The sequence below is a fragment of the Colobus angolensis genome, unplaced genomic scaffold (assembly GCF_000951035.1).
Source record: "Colobus angolensis palliatus isolate OR3802 unplaced genomic scaffold, Cang.pa_1.0 Scaffold23, whole genome shotgun sequence".
NCBI classification, from domain to species: Eukaryota; Metazoa; Chordata; class Mammalia; order Primates; family Cercopithecidae; genus Colobus; species Colobus angolensis.
In genome coordinates this window covers 15,915,215-15,934,421 of record NW_012115488.1, presented here as the reverse complement: position 1 = coordinate 15,934,421, position 19,207 = coordinate 15,915,215, and the positions used below count along the sequence as shown (strand labels likewise).

Sequence of the window (19,207 nt, the reverse complement as noted above, 5' to 3'; positions counted from 1 at the left end):
AGGCCGAGACGGGTGGATCACGAGGTCAGGAGATCGAGACCATCCTGGCTAACACGGTGAAACCCCATCTCTACTAAAAATACAAAAAATTAGCCAGGCGTGGTGGTGGGTGCCTGTAGTCCCAGCTACTTGGGAGGCTGAGGCAGGAGAATGGTGTGAACCCAGGAGGCAGAGCTTGCAGTGAGCCAAGATTTCGCCACTGCACTCCAGCCTGGGCGACAGAGCGAGACTCTGTCTCAAAAAAAAACAAAAAAACACTGATGGTGTTTCTTGTCTCTTTCAGTGAACGTTGTGTCAATGTTACAGGAATTTTGGGAAAGCAAGCAGCAGCAGAGGGCTGCATTCCCAAGTGAAGGCGTGGTGGTCTATGAGTCACTGCCAGCTCCTGGGCCTCCCTTTGTGAGTTACGTGACCCTCCCAGGGGGAAGCTGTTTTGGCAACTTTCAGGTAAGAAGTAGCCATTAATTTGTCAGTGAAAGTTCATTGGGTTAAAGTAAAGTAAACCTTTTTGTAAAATGGTTACATTGTAAGTTTTCTTGGAAATAGTGAACAAAGTTGTACCATATTCTATGAATGAAGACAAAGGGAAAGGAATTTCTAAATTTGCCAATATCCTTTATAAATACCCTTTTAATTGAGTAAATTATCCCTCAATTTTCAATAACTGGCAAAGATGTTTTATTTCTTGCTTATGGATACCGTGAAACTCATAAGCAATCAAGTTTCTCTCTTAGTTTGTCAACTAAAAAGCCCAAAGGCAAATTTTCAGGGGTTTTTCTGTAGTATAAATCTACAGAACATAGTATCACATAATTTTTAACACTAACTTCATACCTGATACTGTTTATATTTTTACCTTTACTCTCCCTTTGAACTTATTAACTCACTCATTTATTGTATCCTGTTACCAGGTGTATCTGTTTTACATGGTTTCAAATCCTTCATTGAGTGAGGGAAGGGTATAATTTAATAAACAGACTTACAAACCTCTGCTGCCTAGGGGAAGTCAAAGAAGTATTCACAGGAAATATAAACGTGAACTGAGGCATTCAGTTGATGATGTCTTGGCCAATGGGAAAAGGGAAAATGACATTCTTAGCATAGGGAACCACAGCATTTTCAGAATGAGGGAAGCATAAGGGTCAATGTGTGTGGCAAGGAACTGTTGGGAGAGGACAGGTAGGCACTCACATCAAACCATAAGAGATGTAAATACTTTGCAAAGCAGTACAGGTTTTATCCTATATAAAATCAGAACCCTTGAAGGATTCTGAGCAGAAGAGTGATGTATTCAAATGTACTTCAGAAAGATTACTTGGGTCACAGCATGAAGATGCTTTGGATTTAAACGATTTAAATGGCCGAGAGGCTGATAGTGATGAGTGCCCATGGAGACGAGCTGCACACACAGCATGTTCAGGAGCTAAAGGTGAAGGGATTTCATTAGGAGAAAGTTGGGATGATACTTTCATGCCTAATCAAGTCTCTTTACCTTCACCTTTACCAGTGGTCAGCCCTGACTTTAGCTACTGGGTGGGGAACACAGGAGGAAGTGGAGCTGGTATGTGAAAGGTGAGGACGCAGTCAGTATGAAGTGCCTGGAAGCCAAACAGAGAAAAGCAATCACCTTGCGCTATCCAAAAAAAAAAAAAAAAAAGGAAGACCTGAAGCTCAAGAAGGAGATATGGGTTGAACTCCTATGTTTCTAAGCTGAAGCCACAGCTACAGGTACCACTGCCAAGTGAGAATGTGTGGTATAAGAAGATGATCAAGAAATGCTCCTAGGAACACTGTTAGTGTGGGAAATAAAAGGAGAAAGATTTCTCTAAAAAGCCCAGAGATTTCCCAGAAAGAGACAAAGAACCAGAAGAGGGGATTTATGGAAACCAAGAGATGTGACACCTTGACACTGAGGATGAAGTGAGCAGGGGTTAGCCACAGGACGGATGTCCATTGAGATGTTTCCACTGACTGTGATGAATGTGAGATCCTTATCAACCTTCCAGAAAGTAATGTCAATGGAGAAAATGGGATACGAATTAGATTACAGTAAATTACAGTTGTTAGAGTAAAATAGGGGCTTAGAAGTAGAGACAGTGTCCTTCAGTAAGGATTTAGAGGGCTCCTTCCTACTCTTGTGGTCATCACTGCTTGTGAAAATAGGACAACCATGCCTATTGTCCAGTGACAAAGCATGTTCTGGTCAAACTGACATCACTGGCTTCCAGACATCTAAGCCATGATTAAAGCTGGGAAGGACAACTAAGACTGAGCCACTGAATATTCTGACAGTTCTCAAATAGCCTGCAAAGATGGGCCAGAATCAACAAGATGAACTGTTCTTAGAATATAAAATAAAAACAAAAAGTCTCACGATTGAATCAAGATGGAGTGGACTTAGCACATTCTTCAAACTCTTTTCTAGTCTGAAATTCCCTAAACATGTCAAAGACATGTTTTAAAATAAGTAAATTCACAATAGTGCAGGCAGGAAGAAAGGGTGCCATTGGAAGAGATGAACTTTGGAGGCAATTCTGGGAGAGTCGAATCAAATTATTAGGGGCACAGATGCCACAGTCTAAATATATGTATAGGAGAAATGTACTGTGAAAGTAAAGAAGAGCTAGAGAAACTCCAGGGTCACAGGAACAAATGCAAAGAACAGGAGGCAGTCCTGGGGTAATTTCAAGGCTAATCAAAGAACTGCTTTCAAAACTTTCGACCCATTGATCCAGTGACGTGTTGCCTTCCCCACTCCGAACAGTAGTTAGCAGTATGTTTTTACCTCTGGTAAATGAAAGTGAATTGACTGATGAGGATGGTTTGAATGTGAGTATAGAAGCCTCAGAACAGAGCTTGAGGTAACCCTAGACACCAAAGACAAGGATGAGAGGCAGCAAAGGGGAAAGAAAGGCAGCCATTGACGAAGAGGCTCTCCAACCCACATGTGCCTGCAGGTCCGTTATCGAGCATCCTAAGGTGAAGTCTGCCTGTTAACACACCCCACTCAATACAAAGCACCTGGCAGTCCTCTCATTCAGGGGAGCCCCTCTAGGGAAACAGACATTCTCAGTCATAGAGGAAGGTTTTGTCAGCCACCTAAACTAATGTACTTGTTTGTCCATGTATGCCAGTGAACATAAGATCACCAAACATTTGAGGAAAACCAAATCATAAGAAAAAAGACCAAAGGCAAGCAAACAAAAGAACAAAATAATTCAAGCAGCACAGAATGTAAAAGAGTATAACAGTTAATATCCTCAGAAAATTTTGAAAGGATATTTCTCTCTAAAACAGCTATTAAAATGGAGCAAGCAGGGAGCAAGAAAATGAAATATGATTGCCAAATTAGAACAGTAAGGATAAAGAATTAAAGAGGAACAAATAGAGGAGCAGACATAGACGCTAAATTAGTAAGAAATAACTAAGTAAAGTCTTCTAGAACTTAGAGCAAAAAGACAGAGATGGAAGACAGTACAGGAGACATGCAGATAAATTTTGGAGGTAAACATCAATTTAGTAAGAGCTCTAGAAAGAGACAAAGGAAATAGAGGGGAGGAAATAAGTAACAGAGGAAATTTTCTTTGAGTTAAAGAAAAGCATAGGTTGTCAAATTGAAATGGCCCACCACGTTCCAAGCAGAATCATAACAAAAGAAAAGCACAGCTCTGTGGTTATGTGGGACTTAGAGACAGCATTCTGCTTAAAAGGTAGATCAAGGGACTTTTTTGACACTGCATATGTACACTATCTGTTTTTAAAATTAGATTGAACATATACATAGCTTTAGGGAAACTTCAGGGGAGCTAATGAAATGGGACAAAAACTGGCGAACTTGGTTAACAAAATCAAAAACTGTTTCTTTGAAAAGACAAATAAGAAAGACAGATCTTTGGCATTTCCGATTAAGGAAAAAAGACACACCACACTAAGCATGAAAGAGAGGATATAATCATAGAAGTGTAATATAAGAATACTATATAAATCATTATTCATTGAAACATGAAAACTTAGGTGATATGGACTACTTTCTGGGAACTCTTTACAATCTTTGAAACTCTTCTATAAACATAGCATTTATTTCAAAATAAAAGGTAAAAAATGGAGGCTTCAATGGCTCCCTATTACTTTCTTATTAAAGCCTAAATTCCTTACTCTGGCAATAAAGTTTCTACAGCTGGTCCAACTTTCCCTTCCAGTTTTATCTCCCCGATTTCCTTTTCTGACACTTGATGCTTCTACCTAACTGTTCCTCATGCATGTCTTGACCTCTTCTAACCATTCCCATACTCACATTGAGATCTACTTAGGAAATGCTATTGCCACCTTCTCTTCATATCTAAACCTTGACCATCTCCCAGGACTCCACAAAAATTTTTCAAAGAAAATAAAAAGTTTTCTCTGAATCTCCCTGATGGAACTCTCGGCCTCCTGTGATTTCCCAAAGCAGCATTCTGTTTCTCTACTAGGCTCAATGGTTTCTACTGTATGCTCAAGTTACCTATGTGCACGTTCTTTCCCTTTACTGAAATGTAAGTTCCAGGGATGGGGTGTGTATCCTTATGTTCCCCATGACTTCAAGCACTGTGTTTTGCATATAGTGCATAAAGTGCCTAATAAATTGTGTTAAGCGAATAGCCAAATGAATGAATAATAAATCCAAAGAATAAATGAAGTTAATGTTTGTCCATTCTTGTATGCAACCAATAGCTAAGATTATTCACCTAAGTCTGCAAGATAGTGGGCTAAGGAGGAAAAGTCAGTAACAGTAAAATCAGCTGATATTATTTTGTTCATATCTGTGGTTAAAGTTTTGAAAATGGATGAATTTCAAAGTATTGATTAAAAAGACCTTGTGATTCTCTCCGGATTTAATTTATACATAGCAACTTTTTCCCCACCCGACTCTTAGGACCATAAATAACCAAGATTTGGCAGTACGCACACCCAGGCATGCGTTATATTAGTTCATACATTCATTATACTCTATCTAGAATATAATGCATTTGACAGATTGGTGAATGGATCTAGAAGATATGAGTGTAAGAAATTCTAGTGTTCTTGTTTTTGTTTTTGTTTTTGCTACCCGGAGAAGTATAAATTTTCCTATCATCTCATAAATTTTGACTCAAAATGATAGCACTTCCCTTAGGTAATAAATTCAACATCCTTCTGTGGTCTTAAAAAAAAAGAAGAAATAGGAAACAAAACGAAAAACTGAAGACTTCAGCAGGGAGGCCTCTTGGTGACTTCTCTGATCATTTTAGGGTCCCCTTTTCCTGATGTTTAAATCATCATATTTTAAGGTTCTCAGGAGGATTGTTAACATCTTTGCTTAAAAAGATCCAGAATTTCCTGAATCAAGTATGTTTTGAAAATGTGTTTGGGTGGTTGGCTGCCAAATCTGGCCCCTTCACCCATTTGGCCCTCCAAAATATGACTTGAGAAGGAAAACCAGGCGGGAAAAAAGAAAGAACGTTTCTCCTAAAGTAATGTGCTTACACTTTTCTTTGTCAGTTCAGAAACCATCTTAAATGTTATTTTCACCATATAATATTTCATCATGTTTTTGCCAGGATTTGGACTGTAAGAGCCTACATGCTCATTCCTGCAATGCCTTTCACATAATCAAATGTCACCCCTGTGCATTACAAATCATTTCACGATGGATTATTAATGCCAAGACCATGTGCTGAAACATGGAGAAACCATTATGCCAGCAGTAGCCTTCTTACTGAGCCATGGACGTCACCACCAATGGTGCCAAGTAATTGAAAATACTTGAAGTGGAGTATGGGACCGGATTGCGGGACTAATCCCTCTGGTTTCAGGCAGTTTCATGAAAGCTGTAAGAGATTATGCTCATTCATTCTTTAGGAAAGTAGTATTCAGACTGAACTTCAGTTTTTTCATTAATCAAAGGAAAGCAGTCCAGTCAAAGGCTCTGATGGACACAAACCACTGGTTTTTATGCAAAGAAGCCTCTCACTGAAGTAAATGGGAAGCTTGTGTCCATGAAAGCTAATTAAAGAATTTTCAGTTAGCCTTGACACCACAACCTACAAAAAACAGAAACAGAGTGAGAATGAAAGAGAGAGAGAAAGCAGCCATAGCCCTGCCTTTAGACTAGGCCTTCATAAACTACTACAGGATAGAAAAAGAGATGTGAAAACATAATTTCATTTCTGCATTTCTAAACAATAAATAAAATACTCTACTGATTAAAAATTATTTTTTTTCAGAAAGTTGTATTGAAACACAGTAGTACTTGTTGGATCTTTTATAAAAGAAATCATTTTATAATATTACAAGCATTAAGTATTTCATGTATTCTAGACATATTTTCTTCATGCCACTTTTGTCTAGGCAGTTAATCCTTCCCTAGCCACATATCATGACCATGAAAACTTGCAGTAATTTCCATTTTTTTACAATAGAGCAATGCAAAGGCCATCAGAGCCACGTCTGGCTCTCCTCTTGATGAACTCAGAAGGAAAGCCACTCATTGTTGCAGCAGCTGTTTTTGCTTCCAAATCCAAAAGGGAACTTGAGTATTTTATCTTATTTTATATTTTGATTTAAAGGGTTTGTGATTCAAGTTTTGCTTTCAAGTCAGTGACGTGGGCTTCCACATAGCATCTGCTGGAAAGACTTGAATTAATGAATTTCGTTCTTATTTTGACTAACAAGCAAAAATTTCCTTGAATATAGTACTAGGGCATGTGATTATTTATGCGCATGAATTATGATTGAATAAAAAAATGCATCCTGGCAAAGACATTGATGTGATAGCTCGATCTATTTGGAGTGTGAGACACTCATCAGGGCATTATATCTTTTTCACATAACTATTTTGTTGTTAAAATGGCTTCACAGAAAATAAGTACAGGTGTTAAGCACTAGGTTCTGGTACTTAGGCTAGTTGAATAATGCCAAGCACTCTATGAGGTTGAGACATTCAGTTTTTCCATAGGCAAACTGTTGATTGACCTTTCTTTTTTCCATTTGTAACCAATGTTTGGGGTTGCAAAACAGGGCTGTAGAGTAGTGAGATGCGGGGTGGAACATAGCGCAGATGAGCTCCTTGCAAAACTCTGTCTCTAAAAGGCAATGAATTCATTTGAAGGGTTTTGATTTTTATGCCATTCTGGTTTTCAAACCAAAGCCACTGCCTATGCTGATATCTAGAAAAACTATTTTTCCAAGGAGCATACAGCCTTAAACAAGATGAGGAGTATTTTGTTTAATTTTAGTTACTTAAGGCAGTAAGCATACTTTACCTGCATTATCAGATATAAAAATGCATTTTATACTTTCATGCATTAAATGAGTCTTCTCAAAGTACATGGAATTAAAAGTACATTTAAATTACAATAAACTAAGTTTGTAAAATTAAGTTTCTCCCAGTAGAGAATGACTAAGAAAGTTTGATTAATTCGTACACTCGACTCAATGGAATTGTAATGCTCTTTTTGCTGAGTGTTAAATAAGGCCTAGCCTTGACATTCCATATCCCAAATAGGGATTTAGTTCCTGCTATAAACTTGAGACTATTGCCCAGCACTAATGCTGTTTTAATGCCTAGTATTTCTATTTGAAATTATCCATGACCTCTTCTCTGCCTCTAGGGTGGTATACCTTGACTCAGATGGACGACATGCTATGCAATGTAACTTAACTTCTAAAGGAGGTATTTCCTGGTGGAAATCTCCACAGGAAAGCATCCTGTTTTATAACTAACGAGACTCAAGACGGGAAGGTTAGTTATAACCATTTGAAAGTCATATGTCAGCTAATTATCAGACCTTAATGAGTTGCCCATGAAATTGGGAGTGCATATTGCTTTAATGAGACCCTTTATTCCCCAGCATCCTTCCCTAACTTTAATCTGTTTCTTTTTTTATTAAACAAAGCGAATAGAAATTCTTGACCTCCAAATATAGAATATAGTGAAAGAAATGGTTAGGAAAGGCCCCAGGGTAAATAAGGACTTTGGACTATCTCCACAGGAGTCTCCCAGCCCCTAATTCATAAACTTTAGAAAGATGCTCACCGGCTCAGTGAGTTGCTGAGTGGGGAAGAAAGCCTGACTCCATCTCTGCCTAACTCCCCCCATCCCTCTTATGCAATCAGAGCCAAGTCCTTTCACATCAAAGCAACTATAAAAATAAACCCAAATCTTGAGCCCTGATCAATTCATCTTGTCTACACCTTAACTTGAAAAAAAGAAAAAGAAGAAAAGAAAGGAGAAAAGAAAAGGATTAAAACCTCAAGGAGCAAAGCACAACATAGGCTTGTAATAGTTACCACGGACCTTGGTCTAGGTATGTGTGTAGAATAGCATTGCAGCAGAGGTAAATGAGGAGAAGGCCAGGTGGTTTATATTATAAAAATAACATTCTGACCCAACATGTGCATGAAACATTTCTTTCAGTTGACAGGAACTGGTGAGTTTTCTCTGAAAATTGGACTCCCAGAGCAGTCCCCTCCCCCACACCTAGCTAAGACCCCCATCCCCAGCACACACACAGCTCTAAATTGTTCCCAACGTATTTGCAGCCACCCTGACCTATAGATAGACACGATATTAACCTGGGTGACTAAGTTCTAACGGTTGCCCTTTTTCACATCACCATCTGGAAGGAGAAAAAATGCTAATATATCCACAATTAGATAAATTGGAACACATGCAAATGTTCGTGCTTTGGTCAGGGTAGTCAAGGTTTTAAAGCACTGAAAGGGGGTCCGTTACCAACAGGGTCTGGTTTGTGGCATTTTTCGTGAAGGCTTGCTGTCAGGATGAAACCGAGGTGCTGGTGACACTGACCCGAGCTGTCAGGCAGTACGCACAAACTCCACAAGTCACTGCTAAAAGTCGGACTCCAAGTCACAAAAGCAAAATGTTCCCAACCACCTGAATGACAGACCTAACATACGATAGGATTTGGGCAGGAATTCTCACCTCTCACGGAGTCATTTGGTTTTGCCACCTCCAAAGTCCCAGCTTTGGGAAACCCCTTGGGTACCATGTGCTATTGAATGAATGCCACCTAAATAACACTGGCCTGCCCTTGACCCCAGTGAGGACGGCATCTTCAGCTTTGAGTCTGCAAATAGATACAATCTGTCACTTTAGCTATTACATTACTGTTTTTGTTTGTTTGTTTTAAAATCCTACTTCTTACAGACCGAGTTACAACTCCTTGGCTACCATTGGGAGGCACCAATAAAAAGGCACCTAAAATGTGTTTTATACATTTTAGATCTGGAGACAATTTTTCTCCTGATGTCTTTAAAACACATGTATGAATAATTGTAGAAAGTCTGTTGTTGAAGATGGAGAGAAAGTTACTTGTATCGATGTCCTTCCATATACATTTCTAAAGAAAGCACTGTAGTTGGGATGTAAGTACAGTAAAACCTTGGGATGTAGAAACAACTACTCAACACATGTATCCTGCCTGTTTTCTAATACAAAGCATGGAAAAAAATCATTAATCAAATGAGGGCTACTAGGAAAATTACTGTTTCATGTCTAAATTGCTTCAGCTTGGCCAGAAAATGGTTCTATAATTAGTAACACACCTACAAATAGTTTTTAAAGTATCTCACAAATAAGTAATGAAAAAAACTAATTTCTTATTAGGCATTTCTATTTATAACACATACATGACTACCAAAATTTTATTTCAATTAATATAAGAACTTCTGCTAATGCTAAATAGTTAACTAGTCATTATTTCATTTCAGGACAGCCTACTGGTCAACAAATTAATCTTGGCTGAATCTCGACATTACATAGGGTGACACCCTGGAAAATAATCATAGAAGAAATAAAACCTGCTAAGCAGAGAAATGAAATTGAGACCTCAGTTAGTTAAGTCAGTAGTGCTTATGTACTTCCTAAGGACCTAATTTTAGAAGAACTGTCATAAAGGACTTTTTAAAATCTGAATGCTACTTTCCTTGACTCTTGGGTAGAAGCAGTTTCTCTAATGAGAAATTAGCATTTCTGGTGTTAGCAGAAGTAGCTTTATAATGAAGACAATGAAGCTTCTGCAGAGGCTCCTTGTAAGTCACAATGCCAACTTTTTTACTTGTAATTTCATATTGTTTTTCTTAAACAGGGGCCCCCAAATTGTGTAAGCCTCAGGCCCCACAAAACTTGGTTCTGCTCCTGCCTGTTAGAAATGAGACATGGCAGGGGCAGAGGTTTCAGCAACACTCCTCTAAGAGTTGTCCTGGGTCCGCATGTGTCAGAATCACCTGCAAATCTTATTATATGCAGACCCCCCACCAGGACACAGCTGAAGAGATTCTGATTCAGTAGGTCAGCTTTGGACCCAGGAATACACATGTTTAACAAGTTCCCAGGTAATTGTACTATGAACACTAAAGTTTTTGAACTATTGGTCCAAACTCCTGGCCTAGGCTCGGCAGCAATCTTCATAGTGTACCCTATAGGGTCCTGGTGGCTTGTTGGTCATCTTAATCTATGATAAAATACAGGGCCAAAATGAGTCAGTCTTGGGGGGAATTTTTTATTCATCAGAGCTGGAGAAGTTTATTTTTTGTTTTATTTATTTATTTATTGAATTTTAGTACAGACAAGGTCTCACTACATTGCCCAGGCTGGTCTCAAACTCCTAAGCTCAAGTGATCCTCCAGCCTCAGCCTCCCAAAGAGCTGGGTTTACAGATATGAGCTACCGTGCCTGGCCAGGGAGGTTTCATTTAAATGACTTTTACTCTTGAAGAGTTATCAATACTTCTTGAAATGTTAAGCAACCTTGTGTGGTAGAATTCCAAACTCTCTTGGCCCTGTACTTAATCAAGAGAGTACTTCCGTTTAGAATGAGATGCTTCCTACAAGATAACATCTGATCTCTAGTCTAGTCACAGCTGGCCTTTCTATCTCCATTTTCCTTCTCCCTATAGTCCAGGAAAGCATCCAAAGGAGGACAATAGGAGGGAGGAGGATATTGAGATAATTTCAGCATATTCCCATCCTCAGTGAGTACCATTTATCCCCACAGTGTACTGCATCTTGCTTGGCCTTTTGTTGTAAACGAACTCAAGTTTGTCATGGGAGGAGATATCCTTGTAGTCTTATATCAAAATGACCCATAAAAGCACAAAGTTGAAGCTTTGTCTAAAATACTGTACTGATTTAGGACGTGCTATGTGACCTTAGGCAAATTATACATCCTCTTTATTCCAAAGTGGGTGGCCATTTCTATGAAGAGCAAAATAGCAAAGTGGTTAAAAATCTGGACTCCCAAGTCAGACAGACCTGAGGGCAAATCTTGTTTTGTTCACATCTTAAGGTGCATGACCTTGGAGATGTACAACCTCCTTAAGCCTCTATTTCCTCACCTGCAAAATAAGGATAATAACAAAACCAACTTTATAGGATTGTTGTGATAACAAAATGCGATAATAAACATAAAGTGCTCAGCATAGTGCCAAGCACATAGTGCCAGCAATGTGGATTATTTCATTGAGACTTCTTAATTACCTGTGGTGAGCAAAGCCTTTGTATTAGTTATCTATTGCTGCATAAGATATTGCCTATAACCTTACAAACATTTATTGGCTCACACAGTTTCCAAGGATGAGGGCTCTGGAAGCAGCTTAGTTGAGTGGTTTTGGCTCAAGGTCTTCTAGAGGGAGGTTGCTTTTGGTAAGCTGTCAGCTGGAGGTGCAGTCATTTGAAGGCTTGATCAGGGCTGGAGGATCAGTTTCCAATCTCACTCAGATGGCTGCTGGCAGAAAGCTTTAGTTATCTGCCATATGTGCCTTTCCATGGGACTGCTCATAACATGGCAGCTGACTCTGCCCAAGCCAGTGACTTTTCCCCTTGGTTCCACTTCTCTTATAAAGAGATGGCAAGTGAGACCACGACGGAAGCCATAGTGTCTTTTATAACCTAATACGGGAAGGGATTTGCCATCACTTCTACCATATTCTATTGGTTACACAAACGAACTCTGGTGCAGTGTAGGGGAGGACTACACAAGGGTGTGAATGCCGGCGGGCAGGGGTCACTGGGGAATCTTACCAACTGGCTACCACTGTCTTTGAATAGCTTTCCTGAGCAATGCCACAGTCACTCTTTTTTTTTTTTTTTTAACTTTAATTTTAGATCAGAGTCAGGAGGCTTTGAAATGATTATAGTGGTTTATAATCTACCAGCAAATGAAAGGCATCTGAACATCAAGATCAATGTCTGAGTGAGGTCTCCTGGCCACTCGGAAAGCATGTGGCTCCACATGCCTGAGAAATTCACAGCTGACTTTAGTAAAATCTTGACTTATATATCCCAGCTCTGCACTTTCACAAAGTACAAAGGACAGAAGTTGTCTTTTATATTAACAAGTAAGAATGGTTAACAGAAAAGACATGGTTTACAAATCTATATTTATGATTAGGGCCTGGCTGAAAAATAGCAAGAATAAACTGTATAACCTGGGAAGCCTAACTGTAGCAGGAAGTTACTTTGAAATAACATCATACTTCACTCGCTCCCCAACCGATGTCTTTGACGACTGGTTTGGACACATCCATAAAATGTTCTGTCACTTACCATATTTTATTTTCTTACAGTGTTTCCCACTGTTTGATAGTAACTTTAACAGTGCCTGTTCTTACAGCAACATTCACATTCTGATTTAGATTGCAACCAAGTAGATTGCCGTTTGGTTAAATTTCTTCCCCAAGTAAAGATTCTTATGGGTTGAAAGGTCCCATTAAAAGATCCCTAGAGAAAAATATGCAGCGCTTACTGGCTGGGATTTGTAGTTCTAGAATTTAGAAGAAAGCGGCTGGTTAACATTATAGACATTTTGAAGTACTTGTCTTTCAGAAATGCCAAGAACAATAGCAAGAAAAGCCCTTTGATGGCTCAGAATTTATTTTATTTTATGTACTTATTAATTGGAACACTTTCTCCCCCATTTTAAGCAAAGATTCTGTACATTGAAATAATAAAATAAGCATAGACATGTGTCTGCCTTAAAATCTTGATATTGGTTAGGTCTCTGTAGTCCTTTTTCATGCTTTCTGGGTAAAGGCTCTTTCTGTTCTCTCAGCCGGGCTGCACTTTGATCTCCCAAGCAGTGCCATTTGGTTGTAAATGTATGTGGTGCTTTTGATCTAGTACTTAACTGGTCTTATTTAAAATAGATAGCTTCTTTTATCTAACTAGTGTTTACTAGGTCTCTCTCTCCATAAAAGATGGTTTAAATTGCTATTATTTAGATAGAAGTTGTTTCTGAAGAGTGCTTGGATCTGAATCTAATTCTCTAAATTCTAAAACCCCAACAGCTCTATGATAGATTTTGTAAAGCTAAATTCCTCTTATAATGAGCGGTTCCTACAGATGTCAGGTAATACTTGCAAAAACATTGTTTGCTTTTTAATGGGGAACTGATTTTCCAAAGAATAATAAACATACCCTACTCTCAGGCAAAAATGGTCATCTCAAAGTGTCTGAATGCAATGACCAATTACCCATCTGAAATTCATTAATACATTTTTATATTACTAAGTTACACATACCATAGAGGGTTTATTGAAATTGTGCTCATTTAAAAAAATAAAAAGTATATATCTTTTATTTTTTTCTTTATGAGGATTTCTTGAACATTATGTCCAGTGCTTCAGTGACTTGTTTTTTAGTTTCCTAGCCTGTATTGTTGCTTATTCAGCAAACTAGGTCACAGGAGGCAGGAGACAACTAAGTCATAGGCTCTGCCTTTAGGGAGCTCACAGCCAGGAGATGGTGGAGGCAAAGCATTAGCAAACAGTTACACTGCAGTGTGGTCAATGCCTCCCTTGGACAGTGGTCCTCCAAGTCTAGACTTGAGAGTGATCAGGGAAAGCTTCCTAAAAGAGATGGCACTCAAGCTTCAGTGAAAGACTGGTGACTCAATGTCCTATAAATTTTCAGCTTAGCCCATAGCACAAAGCCAATCTATCTTGTCAAACCCATCCTGGTTTCATACAAGTTGCCTAAAACTTGGAAGAGGTCTAAACTTTGAATGGTCTTGCTGTCTAAAGCTTCCCCCAAAGCCTTGTTGTGTGTCAACACCAAGAAAAAAAAAAAAAACCAACTACTTTCCACAGTCTTTGGGCCGGGCACAGTGGCTCATGCCTGCAATCCCAGCACTTTGGGAGGCCAAGGCGGGTAGATCACCTGAGGTCGGGAGTTTGAGACCAGCCTGACCAATGTTGAGAAACCCCATTTCTACTAAAAATACAAAATCAGTTGGTTGTGGTCACACATGCCTGTAACCCCAGCTACTCAGGAGGCTGAGGCAGGAGACATGCTTGAATCCAGGAGGCGGAGGTTGCGGTGAGCCAAGATCACACCATTGCACTCCAGCCTGGACAACAATCACAAAACTCCGTCTCAAAAGAAAAGAAAAGAAAATCACTCTTTATGATAAGTTATAATATCTTCTTCTGCCTGCCCTTAATTGTTCTGCTTTGTTAGTCTCCTGGCAAGTGTTGGTAGTTTGGTTGGTTTTTGTTATTTTTTAATTTGTGTTTGTTTTAATTCTCCTCAGCATCTTGTTCTCGCCATTTCAAAAGTCTTATAATTATTTCATCAACACACTCACCATGTATGAGCATCTCCAAGCGTTGAGCCTGGCTCAGCTAGTGGAGGATGCACAAGTAATATACAAAAACAGTATGGAGATTCCTTTAAGAACTAATAGTAGAACTACCATTTGATCCAGCAATTCCACTACTGGGAATTTACCCAAAGAAAAAAATGTCATTATATGAAAAAGACATGTGCACGCTCATGTTTATAGCAGCACAATTTACAATTGCAAAAATACGAAACCAACCTAAGTGCCTGTCAACCGATGAGTGAATAAAGAAAATGGGGTACACCATGGAATACTACTTAGCCATATAAATGAACAAAATAATGGCTTTTGCAGCAACTTGGGTGGAGCTGGAGGCCATTATTCTAAGTGGAGTAACAATATTTGGAAAACCAAATATTGTGTTTTCACTTGTAAGTGGGAGCTAAGCTATGAGGATGCAAAGGCATAAGAATAGTATAATGGACTTTGGGGACTTGGGGGAGAAGGTTGGGACGGGGGTGAGGGATAAAAGACTGCATATTGGATACAGATTATACTGTTCAGGTGACAAGTGCACAAAATTCCCAGAAATCACCACAAAAGAACTTATCCACATAACCAAAAAGCACCTGTATCCCAAAAACTATTGAAATAAGAAATAAAATAAAAAAAGAAATATACGAGGGGGCCAGTGGCTCATTCCTGTAATCCCAGTACTTTGGGAGGCCAAGGTGGGTGGATCGCTTGAGCCCAGGAGTTTGAGACCAGCCTGGGCAATATAGTGAGAACCTGTCTCTACAAAGAATACAAAAATTAGCCAGGTATGGTGCCAAGTGCCTATAGACCCAACTACTCAGGAGTCTGGGGTGGGAGGATCCCTTGGACTCAGGAGGTGGAGGTTGTAGTGAGCTAAGATTACACCACTACACTCCAGCCTGGGTGACAGAAGAGAATCAGTCTTTAAAAACAAAAGTATATGAGGGCTCCTCCCAGGCCTGGAGGCTGGGAGAGGGGGTGGGGCAAGAAGTTACCCATAGTCGAGGACAGGATCTTTACAATATATAGGCACTACTGTTCTAGAAGGTTTGAGGGAAAATCACAGAGGACCTGGAACCTGGCTTCAGGACATTCCAACTAGGTTTGTGGAGATGGGGAGGAGAGACAGGTCTCTAGAGGACACGAGAGCGTAAGACTGGAGCATTCCTGGGACAGTGCAGAAATAGTCAACATAGGGCAGATAGGATGGAGGCGGGGATGTTGTGAAAGCAAATGAGAGGGATTTGGCTTGCTTCAGCTGGTGGTACAAAACCCTTGCTCTGTGAAACTGCAAAATGAAGTGTGATATTTGGTATTTTTCCTTTTCTTTCCCATCAGTCACCAAGAACTACTAATTCTGAGAATCATGCATTTTGGGTAGTAGGAGCCTTGGAGATCAGACAGCCTAGCCTCCCTATTTGTCCAGTGAGAAGATTAGCTCCCAAAGTTCAGGTGGTCCAGGTTTCTGAGAAGCAGAGCCAGGGGTGCCAGGCTACCCCACTAGTCAGCCACTGACCTAGGCCTGGACTTCTCTTCCTCGGACTTGTTTCCCCCCAGGAGTCCAGGATCCTAGACACTTATCCCTGGGTCCACAGGAGCCTATAGGAGAGAGGCCATCAACTCCTGCGCTCTCCAAAAGGTGTGGGCTCCAGGGACAGTCCAGTATTCATGGGACTTGTCCCTCTATCTGCAACCCCAGGAACCATGCCAAACCAGAACTTGAAAAATGGGAGTTGTTAGTTGTTCAGAGACAAGGAGGACAGAAAAGAATCAGGATGCATCGACCAGATCCATATGAGCCACAGAAAGCCAGTCTAGCGGGATGGAGAACAACATTATATTTGAGAGGAGTGAATTTTTTTATGAGTCATTAATCATAGGCTGCCTGTGGCCCTAACTTCAAGAAGGTTTGAATGGAGTATGTCCCACCAAAACCACATGGATTGAGAGCAAGGGAGAAAGCCTAGTCCTCAAGAAAATCAGGTAACTGTTACTAGAAGGAAGGTGGGGGACAAATGTTGGAAATGCAAAAGCAATAGATATTGACAGCAGCACCCTTGTACTAACCTGGAGACAAAAATGTCTGGCTGGCCTGTTCTCATAAGTGCTACTATGTGCCAGGTATTTCCAGTGCTTTATCTGTATTAACCAATTGATCCTAACCTCAATCCTACTATATTCCCATTTTATAGAGGAGGAAATTGAGGTGCAGAGAGACTAATTAACCTACTCAAGGTCTTATAGTTAGTAGTAAATGCCAGAGCTGAAAGCAGTCTGACTCTAGAATTTGTGTTCTTAATTATTGTGTTACAAGTATTTCCAGATTCCTTGCTTTTCTCCTTTCCTTACATCTTTTCCTCTGAAATAGGGATTTGAGGAAGGCCCTGATAATGAACATAAATTATCTAGCACACAATAATAGCCATTATTAATTTATCATTACTCATTAACAGAGTATGCAAAGCTTCTGACATATAGTAGACATTCAAAGACTATAAAATAAGGCAATAAGTAACTGAAGATCAACCAAGACATTTGCATGGACTCTGGAGCTGAAGGAAAATCTGCATGACCTTCAGGGAGATTAGCAATGTATATGAAAAGAATAGATGCAGACAGCAAATGCATAAATAGAAAGGTCCAGAGACCCATTGATGCGGGAGTGAAACGGTGAAATGCTAAATTCTCAAATGACTCCTTTTCTCCTTCCCTTCTCCAGTGCTGCTTAAGTAGAGCTGAGGCCAGGCGGGATGCAGCTAAAGTGGCCCTGATCAACTCCCTCTTCAATGAGCTGCCCTCTCGCAGGATCACCAAGGAATTCATTATGGAAAGTGTTCAGGAAGCAGTAGCCTCTACCAGCGTGAGTACCCACCCCGGAAGGCAGCAGATGGCTGCACTGAGAATTCTGAAGCATTTGAATCTTGAGAGATGCTAACATGAGCAAATTCTTATTTTAAGAATTCTGTAGATTCATTTTTTACCCATTAAATTGTTAATTTTCAGAAAAAAGAATACTTAAATTGGAAATCATAAAATTCACACATCTCAATAATACTTTTTAATCTCCCTGGATCACAATTAATCATGCTTTAAATCAAGGTAGATCATTGGATCCACCTGGATATGTTTAAGTGCATGCTTATTGAGGAGTGTTGATTCTTTTAGGGCCTGAGAACGCAAACAGTGGAATACTGCTTTAATCTAGTGGAAAACTAGCTCCATTTTCCCCAAAGTTGAAAGATCATGAAAAATCATCGGAAGTGTTTACTGAAAGTGTGAATTCCCCAGCCAGTGTGGGGCCCTGCAATCTGCATTTTTAAGGAAACATGGACTGTTTAGATATGGGAAAAACCATATCCCCAATATGTGTTAGCTATTAGAATTACCATGGTTGCGCCGGGCGCGGTGGCTCAAGCCTGTAATCCCAGCACTTTGGGAGGCCGAGATGGGCGGATCACAAGGTCAGGAGTTCGAGACCATCCTAGCTAACCTGGTGAAACCCCGTCTCCACTGAAAAATATAAAAAACTAGCCGGGCGAGGTGGCGGGAGCCTGTAGTCCCAGCTACTCCGGAGGCTGAGGCAGGAGACATGCTTGAATCCAGGAGGCGGAGGTTGCGGTGAGCCAAGATCACACCATTGCACTCCAGCCTGGACAACAATCACAAAACTCCGTCTCAAAAGAAAAGAAAAGAAAATCACTCTTTATGATAAGTTATAATATCTTCTTCTGCCTGCCCTTAATTGTTCTGCTTTGTTAGTCTCCTGGCAAGTGTTGGTAGTTTGGTTGGTTTTTGTTATTTTTTAATTTGTGTTTGTTTTAATTCTCCTCAGCATCTTGTTCTCGCCATTTCAAAAGTCTTATAATTATTTCATCAACACACTCACCATGTATGAGCATCTCCAAGCGTTGAGCCTGGCTCAGCTAGTGGAGGATGCACAAGTAATATACAAAAACAGTATGGAGATTCCTTTAAGAACTAATAGTAGAACTACCATTTGATCCAGCAATTCCACTACTGGGAATTTACCCAAAGAAAAAAATGTCATTATATGAAAAAGACATGTGCACGCTCATGTTTATAGCAGCACAATTTACAATTGCAAAAATACGAAACCAACCTAAGTGCCTGTCAACCGATGAGTGAATAAAGAAAATGGGGTACACCATGGAATACTACTTAGCCATATAAATGAACAAAATAATGGCTTTTGCAGCAACTTGGGTGGAGCTGGAGGCCATTATTCTAAGTGGAGTAACAATATTTGGAAAACCAAATATTGTGTTTTCACTTGTAAGTGGGAGCTAAGCTATGAGGATGCAAAGGCATAAGAATAGTATAATGGACTTTGGGGACTTGGGGGAGAAGGTTGGGACGGGGGTGAGGGATAAAAGACTGCATATTGGATACAGATTATACTGTTCAGGTGACAAGTGCACAAAATTCCCAGAAATCACCACAAAAGAACTTATCCACATAACCAAAAAGCACCTGTATCCCAAAAACTATTGAAATAAGAAATAAAATAAAAAAAGAAATATACGAGGGGGCCAGTGGCTCATTCCTGTAATC

The 19,207-nt window shown here is 39.8% G+C and overlaps 1 protein-coding gene across 1 annotated transcript in view; it reads left to right on the top strand.

The window, feature by feature from the left end:
• LIX1 (Lix1 homolog (chicken)) overlaps nt 1-19,207 on the top strand; it is a 55,910-nt gene that overhangs the window by 24,233 nt on the left and 12,470 nt on the right. Inside the window, exons 2-3 of the mRNA XM_011944301.1 lie at nt 284-447; nt 17,355-17,495. Coding sequence (XP_011799691.1) covers nt 284-447; nt 17,355-17,495 — 305 coding nt within the window. The remainder of the gene's footprint in view (nt 1-283; nt 448-17,354; nt 17,496-19,207) is intronic.